A 10,818-nucleotide genomic window follows, 5' to 3' on the forward strand; every position below is an offset into this window, starting at 1 on the left:
AAAAAAAGATATCCGATTCGCTAAAATATATGGTTACATAAAATGTCATAAACTTTGTACATAGTATATATACGGCTCTCATACAATACTCATTTGGAAACTCTTCACTCTAAGAAACTTAGGATACCATCTAATTAGTAGAACTAATCAAAATAGTAACAAACAAAAATCAAAAGATAAATTAAGATGGCAGTTAATTACCCATCAGATGAAATAACGGAGCTTTCAGCATGAGAGTTTAAAACCAGTAAGCAGCAGGACGGTGAATCAAGTATGAAAGCCTATTGGAGTGCTGCTTCTGATTGCTGGTTTGCACCGTATAGAAAACCAAATTGCGATTCCAAGCAACTTTTGTGAGTGTCTGATACAGCAACAGCTGTTTCCGAGACATCTCTCTTCATTTCAAAAATCTTAGACTGCACATATTCTTTGTACTTCGAGACTGAGTCAGCTACTGCCATGAGTTCATACGCGCACTTTTGGGTTTCTTCTTCAGTTTGCTTGATTGCATCCTGCAGTTTCAGTTTGGAGGTCTGCAAGAAAAATGAGATTGGTTATGATATCAAACTTAGCAAAATCCTAGTTAAGGATTTTTGTATGGCACAACAATATGGTGACCATAACAAGTTTAAGAAAAAACCAACTTCTTTAAGTTAATTATTCAAGAAATAAGTTAAAGAAAAACCTTCAGAATCTCGTCTGCTTCTCTTTCCACAGTATTCAAGTTATGAGTCTCCCTTTGAACATCTTCCATCAAGCTTCTAGCTTCAGCTGCACATCTAGAAGTGTATTCCTGTGTCTCTTTCTTCAACAAGTTCAGTTGAGCTTCAACCTAACGAGTAAAATATACACAAGCAAAAGATGAAGTCAAAACAAAATCCTTGTAAAATTGTATTTCTGTCCCAAAGTCCAAACCATATTGGAACAATAACCATAAGATGCTTCAAAAGTAAGGGTGGTTTCCATGAGTCCCACCACAGGATCAATACTTGGAAACGGACCTCCCTATCCTCTACAAGGTAAATACGAACTTACATGACAGGATCAATAACCCTTACAGTCGATATTTTACTTTGTTATCAGAGTTCATTATGTTAATAACAAAGTTTTAAAACATACCTAAGACTTTACTGCATGAAGGTCTTATGTATTTCTAGAAGACACGAAAGAAATTTGGTGCTAAAAAACTTATGGGGATAAGGACCAAATCAGTAAAACCAGAAAGCAGCATCAAGGCCTGTGTACAAAATCCAATGGTTTATGCCATGACTAGAACACCAGAGCACTCCAAAACTAATATGCTCCCTCAGGCTGCATTTATTTTGCCTGCCACTGTTGAAACTTCTGAAACCAGATTGGTTTCCTTAAGCAGTTCATGTTTTTCTGGGTCTTTCTCCAAACAAGAAGTAGAATAGGTTTGCCATCATCCAAAAGCACCCTTTATGTAGTTTGTGTGAAGTGCAGTTCACTATTTTCCAGACCTTTTTTATAGATCCATCCACAAGATTAAAACCATAAGGTTGGCTACATGAATATTCTGTCGTTACATTGTTTACAGCCAGGTTCTCATCCTTCATTTTTCTCACTTTGCCTCTTCAAATTGATCAAACAACTCTTATGAATCCGACGCCCTAGATTCTACCAAGAAAATGTTAAAAAGTAGGCAAACAAATACCATGTTGCGCAGCAACAGGTACATGCCAACAGGCGTAAATGACAACATGATTCTGAGATGGCAGGAGATGAAATGTTCCAGAAAGGAAAGCTCAAGACTAAACATATAGGGCCTTAAGAGGCCAATGCCAACAAAGATACCCTTTATTTCTAGGAAAGATGCTCTCGGGTATGTAGTTTGCAATTCTCTTACAGTAAAGCGGTGTCACTTATTTGGGATTTACAATTCAAAATCCTAGTTTAGCATATGATGTGACTTTGTCAGTTGTCACTGAACCTTTATAACTTTCTCAGACACTTTTGGGCGCTCCAACCACTTTAAGCAGCAACTAGACCTTGGATATACACTCATTCCAAACAAAACAAAACAAGAAAAAACTTACCTTAAATTCCCAAATCCATCCCCTCTCCCATTCATAATTCTAATAAGAACACTGTTCACAGCCCATATATTGTCACTAGTTATATTCGCACTTACTCCCACAATACTTGCTTTCACAGTTCAAAGTTCAAACCATAAAGCTCCAACATGCTTCCTAACCTAGCAGCATTTATCCATTAAATCCAACCTGGAAGATTCTAATAATATGCACTCATGCAGACATATATTTCTTTCTCACTGTTATAGTTGCTGCAACTTATAACTTTAAATCCAAAATGCAGATGAACCAAGAAAAATGTCAGTGCATGGGAAACACCAAACCCTACCCATGATTATAAAAACCCAAAGACACTTTCTTACAAAACTGGAATGAGCTCAATGTAGTAAAGAAAAGAATCATTCAAATAAAATTTAGCATTTGAAAGCATCCTAAGGATTTTAACATTTGAATTAATTTTGGAATAATTTATTGAGCAGTAGAAAAATTGTTAGTGGGAACAATAAAAAGGACTCATCATCAACACCAAATAGAATGGACTACGCGGTTTTGTGACAACAATAACCAGACCAAGAAAGGAGACCTCTACATATGCACACCAAATGAAATAACTCATTCCCTTCCTATGCACAACAAAGAAAAGTGGCTTAATTTTGATCCACTTACTTCGTCAATATGAGATTGAAGCGTCGCTATATAATTTCGTTTGCCCTCAATCTGAGCAGAAAGTTCACTTGACTGTTTCTGAAGGGATATCAACTCTTCCAGTTTATCCACAGAGCTTTTCTTTATATCGTCTAAGTAGGAGTCAAGTGAAGGCTTTAATGTTGATTTGTAGTCAATCCCCATAATCTCAGCTGGTGTCGATCCCTTAGCATTCAATCCATACTGAAATCCATTACCAAGTTTCAACCTGCTACCACCAAAGATAAGGAGAAATTGCATACAAAAGATTACTAAGTTTTGTCGAAACTTGTGGCACTGTCGACTGTCATAAGCCAGCAAACAATTAAAACAAATAAAAACAAGTAGGCAAATGACTTCAAACAAATCACTAGCCATAATTGGCTCGATGCCAAATTGGATCGACACTATCAAAGTCAATGATATGCATCCCAAAACAATCACACACAAAAATTACATTTCTTTAGCAAGGAACAAGAAAAAATCAAATGAAAAGGAAGACAAACCTCCTCATAGCCTGGTTGCAGTCCATGGCCACAGCCTCAAGGTCCTTAAACTTATGGCTAAGCATGGTATCAAGCTCCCAAGACTTCTCCTCCCACGCATTCCTCTCGAGCTCGGCCTCCCCAATATCCCTTTCCACAGCCTGCAATTCTCTCTTCATTCTATCCACATCCCTGGCATTGAAGGTCTGCAATTCCACCCTATTTTTCAACTCCGCATTCTCTTGGCAAATGCGCTTATTATCCACCACTTTGGCCTCCAATTCCTTCTCTCTCCCCTCCATCACCGCCTCCAAATTCGCGATACTCTTCTCCAGATTCCCTATGATTTCGTTGAACTTGACAACATCCCCCTCCAATAAACCCCTCTCCTTCTCCAGCGCCTCCCTCCTGGAGGGCTCCGACCGCATTGTCTCCACCCTCCCCTGCAGCTCCGTGGCGGTTGCCTCCAATACCCTAACATTCTCCTCCGCATTCTCTTTCTCCCTATCCAACTTGTCCAAGAAATCTCGGTCCAAGGCCTCCACAGCGTCGTCGTCCCCGTGTATATAATGCAAATAACTCTCCAGGGCGTACTCAGACATGGCATTGTTCTCGACGAAGGCCCGGGAATCGGCGGCGAGATGGTCAGTGTAGAGCACAATCTGGAAGACCCAGTGGATGACGGCGAGCAGAGTGGGCCACTGGTGGGCGTTGACGGTGGGGTTTCGGAGCATGGCCTTGTTGGGCTTGAAGGGGCATTTCAGGAATTTGAGGAGTAGGGGGAGGTCGTCCTCCAGCTTGGGGGAAGGGTAGTCGAGGCGGGCGAGGAGGAACTTTAGGGTTTCGGTGATTTCCCTGGCGGAGGGGATCGGGAATTTGAGGGAGAATTGGAGGGAGTGGGAGGACAGGTAGGAATTGATGGCGGAGACGGTGGACTGCTGGAAGGAGCGGTCTTTGTACAGGTCGAGGGCGGTGGTGGTGGGACCCATGCCCACAGAGGAAGGCCGGCTGCTTGCGAAGCTGGCATCGGAGTCCCGTTGGTGGCGGAAGTGGTCCAGCGGCGTCGCCGGTGGTGGGCGTGGGTTGAACGACTCCCTGACTCGCCCACGGCTTGTGCCTCTCATCTTTCTTTCCTTCTTTTTTTTTTTTTGCGTTTCAATTTTCAGACTGTTTTTCCCGCCCCTGCAAGTAGCAGTGGCAGCGATCTGAGCTGTGCGAAAGACTCTATTCAATGATCCCCACTCTCCGGACCATGCGATCTGAGCCGTCCACTCCACACTTACACTTTGGTGAACAACCTTGGAGACATCCTTGCTCCTTGTATGGCGTCAAGGGTACGACTCACTTCAGTTTTATTTATTCATATTGGATGATATTATTGTTTGTGTTTTTTGGGATTTCAAGGGTGTTATTGCTCGCCTCTTAGTTTTCTTGTTAGAGCAAATCTACTTCTAAAAATGCGTTGCCACTAGCTTATTTAGACCTGGTTTGATACTGAGGTGATTCTGAAAAAAACTGTTATCAAAAAAAGCTGGGAGCTGTTTTTGTGTTTGGTAAACACTCAGCTTCAGCTTTTTTTCACAGTTTTGGATGAAAAAAAAGCCAAAAACAAGAAGCTGCAAAACCTAGCTTTGAAAAACCGGCTTTTTTCACATCTGTTTTACATAAAAGTTTACCAAATACTCTAATACTGCTTTTTTTTTCAAAAGCACTTTTACAAAAAAGTTTACCAAACACTCTGTTGCTTTATTTCACAGCTGCTTATTCTCACAACACAGCAGAAGCAATTTTTTTTCAAAGCACAGCAATACCAAACCAGCCCTTAATCTACTCAAATGAATAGATTGATCATAATGAACAGTAATTGATCAAATGCATCTTCATCTCTAAATAATGCACTGACACAAAATCTAGTTAATTCGTATTAAAATATTATTAAATTTTTTATAAAATAATAAAAAAATAGTTTTAATTTCGCATAGGATTTTTAACCAATCTTGTCACGACACGTGTCATTATCCGAAAGTACTATTTTGTGGATAGATTTCCGATAAAGTGTTGAAAATGTTGAAAATATTGAAATGCGGTGTAAGGTGGAAGATGATGGTTAGGTCTTTATAGAAAAATCTAATAATTTTTTGTTTTATATTTTTTTTTTTTTTGTATTTTTAAACAATTTTTAATACTTTTTAAAATTTTTATTAAGTTTATTAATCTAGACCGTTGGATTTGAAAAAGATTGAAATCCAACAGTCCAGATTTGGACACGTGGCCAACGATCATAATTCTAACCATTTTCTTCTTTTTTTATATACATTTTTGGGCCGAAAATCGTGGGCCGTTGATCTAAGAATCGGACGGCCCAGAACGCGCCACGTCACTAGCCATTGGGTTTGAATTTCAAAAATATTTTACCGTTGGAAATCCAACAATCCAGAAAATTAGCCGTTGGAAATCCAGTGGCCGAAGATGTGCCACGTGGCTTATCCCAGCTTCAGATTATTTGCGCTTACACCGGTGGGCCCCACCGCCTATTTTTTGTCAAGAACGCGCGCCCACACGCACCTAACCCCCCCCCCCCCAAAAAAAAAGGAGTGGGCCTCGCTGACACTAGTGTGACGTCACATAGGCCGGGACATTGCTCAGCACGTTTTGGCTCGACCTACAAGTTGGCTTGGGCTAGGTGCCAGCCTATTTGGCTCGGCTGGAGTGGATTTTGATGGTGCTAGCCTATTTTCCATACTTTGTACCAACCTATCTCCATGGGCTAGAGTTGCTCTAATGTTTAGGTGAGCAAGCCTTTGAAATTAGAAAAAAAAACAAGAATTTCTCTCACAATTTATATTTCCTAAGTCTTTATCAAGAGTGACCTTTAGTGATTCTTAAATCATAACTTTTTTTTGTGTCAATTTGCCCAAAGGATGCAATTTCGGACTACTCTGGATTCCAGACCACTCAACAAAATCGCTAAGTGAAAGAGATTCGGGCCCACTCAATGGAATTCAAAATAATATAGATGGATTTCAGGGCACTCAACGGCATACAATATAGAACAAGGAACCATACCTCTCAACGAAACCCTAGCTGAAGCCGGCGTCAGACCATTTAAGAAAAACCTTCAGAATCCAAGGAACATAATTTACAACGGCTTAACGAAATATGACAATGGGTTAATGTCCTCTACTAGCCATCACTTTTCACAAACATTTCAAACCACATTTCACAAACATTTTGAATATGCAAGTCAAATCAAATTTTTATGAAATTTCAATCATGCATTTCAAATCACATTTTACTTCAAGTGCTTTTAAAATTCAAAAATATATTTGTTTTAAAAAGATTTGCAGTTATTTCAAAAACGCTTCCAGACGAATCTTGTAATATTATAAATTTAATTATTATAGTTAGATGCATATTGTTTCATATGAGAGATTTTTCAGTGTGATCGGCACACGAAGTGGTATATCACATGTCATTATACAAATGGTAAGATTTGTGTGTTAAAAAGTTAATAACTTAAAAAATAAAATTTTCCAATACTTATATAAAAACACGTGGTGTACCATCTGTATTTCCGTCATAAGGGCTGATAGCCACGTGAAATTGACAAACCGTGAATCTTAGAACGTGGACACGTATTTACAGTACAGCATGACGGCACGTGACAACGTGACTGACTGCGTTAAACCAGTGAAACTGAGCGTGCTCGACAGCCGCCCAAGCAGCGCGTGGATTCAAAATTAAATCAGCTGCCCCCACGTCTCCGATCACATATCAGAGGAGAGAGAAAGAGAGCGAGGAGAGAGAGAGAGAGAGAGGAGAATACAATACAGTTTTCACAGAGAGTAGCGTAGAAATGACTCGAAATCGACGAAAAGCTTGGAGCTTTCTCTCTCCTCGTTTCTCTCTCTAAAAATGAAAGAAACTTCGCCACAAACAAAGCTTTTGTGATTTCATTTCGCTCCCTCCCGCCCCCGCCCATCACTCATTCGCTTAGCTCTGAGCCTCTGCCTCGATTCCTCCGCCTCCTCTGGAACCCTAATTTCCCTTCTTCTCCCCCAAATCCAAATTCCAAATTTGCTCCGACTCTGACCGCTTTTGAAGTTTCAACAATCGCATAGTTGCATATACCTATATCTGGTGCGATTGCGATACTTTTTCAATTTATCTTATCAGATGTTTTTCTCTTCTTCCTTCATTTCTCGAGCTTGAGAGTCTGTTTGGTTGCCGAGAAATGAAAGGAAAATCAATAAGTTATGTAATTTTTCCCTCTCTTCTGTTTTCATTTTCTTTTACTTTTCCAATTAAAAATTGGAAATTTTGAATTTTGAAAGCTGGGTTATCCTTTGCTTGCAAAATTGAGCAACCAAAAGTCCACAATTTTCATTTTTAACCAAAATTTGAGATTTTTCACTTTCACTTCTATGATTTTATCTTTGGCTTTTTACAAAAGATTCTAATTTTAACTAAATTTGAATATTAATTAATATATTTGTGGATCTCTCTCATATGGATAAAGGGTGAGGTTCCATGTGCTTGGTTCAGGCTTTTGGTTGTAATTTGATTAATATATTAACTCCCATAAACACGTTGTCTGTATAAATCTCTGACTTGTTTCTGTTTCTCTTGTGATTGTATCTCAGACGCCATTAACTTCTCTCGGATCCAGAATTGCTCTGACCGCCTCTCAGGTGAGGCTTTCTGGTTTTCAGTTTCAATTACCAAAGATTATATCTTTAGCTGGAATGAAATGTATGTGCTTCTGGGTATAATTGGCTTGATTGCGTGGAGTCAAGATTCAAGCAGTTTCTGGCTTTGCCCAAGATTTTCATCTCTACTAATCACGTAGTTTTCGGTGATTTCTGTTTACTTCAGTAGTTCAATCATTCAAGATTCGTACTAGGGTATATGCAATTGTGTGTCTTTTTATCTTGAAGAATCAATTGAGCACTGGCTGTTTTGACCCCTTCAATATCAATGATCTGAGAGTTGATCTCGAGGTACTTTATTCTTTATTCATTGGGTTTGATAGTTGATCTAAAAATTCAAGGCTTTTAGTCATAGTTTAGAATTCAATTGTGACAATTCATTTTGCAACTGTATTTAGGAAAACCCAATTTAAATTATTTCGTCCCATTGCTTTTAGTTCTGTAGTCCTTTGAATATAGACCACAAGCAGGGATCTAGAAAGGACTGGTGTTCAGAAGAATGTAGGATGATTTTAGACCTTGCTTGCAATGGCTTTTAAGATTAGCAAATTTTATGGCTTCTGAAATTTTCTTTGTTTTTTAAAGCATTAACTGTGAATCTGTCTGCTATATGGATTTCTAGTCTTGCTAGATTGCAGAATTCTGCATTAAGTTGAGCAGCGTAGTAGTGTATAACTTTTTGAGTCAGGAGGCTACCGTCCTTAACCAGAAGATTTTGAAATTTGTCAAGCAAGGATGCATATGTTTTATTTCATGATTGGAACAACTGTTCTGGATGGTCTAGATGGCCCTAAATCATTGCTGTCACATCTCTTGAACTATATGAAGGCACATGTCCCCTGAATGTAGTCAGGTAAGACAGAAGAGGGCACTTATTTCTCTTTCTTTTTTGTTTTTTGTCCTATTTGAACGTATTAGGCATAGTCAGCCTTTGTTTTTTTTTTACCCTCTTCCCTTGTGAATGGATATGCCTGTGCTTCACCTTGCAAATCGATAGACATCCGTATTTGGAATTGCAATCTTGGAGGAAATTGCATGTATGCATTTCTGGTTTAAAGAGTGATGTCTTAAGATTCTCCCGCTTGGTGTTGGATGTGTTGCGTGCTATGAGGACAGGGGATTCTCTTTCCTTTTTTCTATTTAAAAATTAATAATTTTACAGGAGAATTTTTTTCTTTCCTTTTTTCCCCTTTTCTAAAACCATGGATAAGAGTTTAAGTTGCAAAGTTTGTCATCACTCCTTTTTGTGTGTTCTTTTTAACCGCTTGTGAGGAGTTTTTATGAGATGACCTAATCTGAAAAATTGGTGATTGAAAGGCGCACTATGGCTTCTTTTCGAGTTCAAGGTTCTGATATATTGTTATTCTTTGAGACTTTGACAATTGAAGCACAGGATTGGCATCTGCAGTAATAGGGTGAACTTTAAAGTTCCATGTGCGTATATCTGGACTATCATGGTTCTGGTATAAATTTTGCAATATGATTTGCAGGTAAATCATAGAAATGGCAAAAGGTAGCCGGGGACGACGCAGAATTGCTTCCCGACGATACAGAGCAACTCCATACCCATTGCAGAACAATCAAGATCTATTGGAGGATCTGTGCCCGAGGAAATGCAGAGACTTGGAAAAAAAAGACTGGGAGGATGCAACATGTTCTGTGTGCATGGAGTATCCTCACAATGCTGTCCTTCTCCTTTGTTCTTCTCATGACAAAGGTTGCCGTCCCTACATGTGTGGAACTAGTTTTCGGCATTCCAACTGTCTTGGCCAGTACAAGAAAGCTTATACTAAAATGGGGTCAGCTGATCATGGACAACCATTGCTTGGCTCCAACAACAATCCAACTGCGGTACCAGATGCTGGATGGCCAGTACACAAGTGTGAAGTCACAGAGCTTGCATGCCCCCTCTGTAGGGGCCAGGTGAAGGGCTGGACTGTTCTTGAACCAGCACGAGATTATCTAAATACAAAAAGGAGAAGCTGCATGCAAGAAAATTGCTCATTTGTCGGAAATTACAAGGAGCTTAGGAGGCATGTGAAGGAAGAACACCCCTCCGCGCGGCCACGAGAAGTGGATCCAGACCTCGAACAGAAATGGAGAAGTCTTGAGCATGAGCGTGAGACGAACGATCTGATGAGCACAATCCAGTCTACCATGCCAGGGGCAATGGTTTTTGGAGATTATGTAATAGAAAGAAATAATTATGGTTTGGATACAGACGAAGAGGATGGTGGCTTTGATGCAGATGCTCCCGAAAGAAATGGGGGGTTCGGGCTGGGATTCGATGGCAATCTGGTGAACGTCTTTTTCCTATTACATGCATTTGGGCCACCAGGCACTGACCTGACAAGACGTCTACGGCAGACAGAGAGGGCCTTCCACCACTCAGCGGATGGCAGTGCTGCTGGCATCAGGCACACAACTCCTATTGGAGGTTTAGATTCCTCTGATCAAGATGAAGAGAATGAAAGTGATGGTGACGATGACGGTGGTGGTATGTCGTTGGTGAGCCGCCTTCGGCGTCATGGGAGGGTGTTGTTGGGACGTTCTGGGAGGAGAGGTGCGCGTAGAGAAGGAAATAGTGATGAAAGATAAGTAGGAACACTTGTTTAGACACACAAATTTTAGGAGTGATTGCACAAAAACAAATAAAAGGAAGTTAGGATTTTAACTTTCTCGCATTTGCATTGGATTTATTTCTCACTTGAAAGGCGTGGGGCCTTTTCCCTCTGTTGTGTAATATATTTTCAACATGTATTTTTACCTTATTCCTTCCTCAATGTATGAATGTAATTTTACCATTCACCTTTGACCTTTTACCTTCCTCAATGTATGAATAAACTTCTTTATTCTTTCATTTCCACTCTAATCATTCTGGTTACG

At 39.8% G+C, this 10,818-nt stretch overlaps 2 protein-coding genes across 5 annotated transcripts; one reads left to right on the forward strand and one right to left on the reverse strand.

Moving 5' to 3' along the window:
- Window positions 1-16: 16 nt before the first annotated feature.
- On the reverse strand, window positions 17-4,594 carry LOC137714350 (kinetochore protein NDC80 homolog). Its single transcript, XM_068453590.2, has 4 exons — window positions 3,245-4,594; window positions 2,721-2,967; window positions 686-832; window positions 17-533 (listed from the first exon to the last, which is right to left on the reverse strand). Exons 1-4 carry the CDS (start codon window positions 4,345-4,347, stop codon window positions 282-284), a joined length of 1,749 nt encoding a protein of 582 aa, XP_068309691.2. The 5' UTR covers window positions 4,348-4,594; the 3' UTR covers window positions 17-281.
- A 2,352-nt stretch (window positions 4,595-6,946) lies between these two features.
- Window positions 6,947-10,792, forward strand: LOC137735094 (zinc finger/BTB domain protein, putative (DUF1644)). Of its 4 annotated transcripts, XM_088686927.1 has the most exons (4): window positions 6,947-7,363; window positions 7,867-7,914; window positions 8,099-8,223; window positions 9,423-10,792. In XM_088686927.1, the coding sequence occupies exon 4, from the start codon at window positions 9,436-9,438 to the stop codon at window positions 10,528-10,530; it is 1,095 nt and encodes a 364-aa protein (XP_088543053.1). In that variant the 5' UTR covers window positions 6,947-7,363; window positions 7,867-7,914; window positions 8,099-8,223; window positions 9,423-9,435; the 3' UTR covers window positions 10,531-10,792. The 4 variants fall into 4 exon arrangements, with proteins under 4 accessions (XP_088543053.1, XP_068330574.2, XP_068330580.2 ...); XM_068474473.2 differs by lacking the exon at window positions 8,099-8,223; XM_068474479.2 differs by lacking the exons at window positions 6,947-7,363; window positions 7,867-7,914 and having other exon boundaries at window positions 7,922-8,223.
- The last annotated feature ends 26 nt before the right edge of the window (window positions 10,793-10,818 follow it).

The sequence above is a fragment of the Pyrus communis genome, chromosome 15 (assembly GCF_041283825.1).
Source record: "Pyrus communis isolate YQ-2024b chromosome 15, ASM4128382v1, whole genome shotgun sequence".
NCBI classification, from domain to species: Eukaryota; Viridiplantae; Streptophyta; class Magnoliopsida; order Rosales; family Rosaceae; genus Pyrus; species Pyrus communis.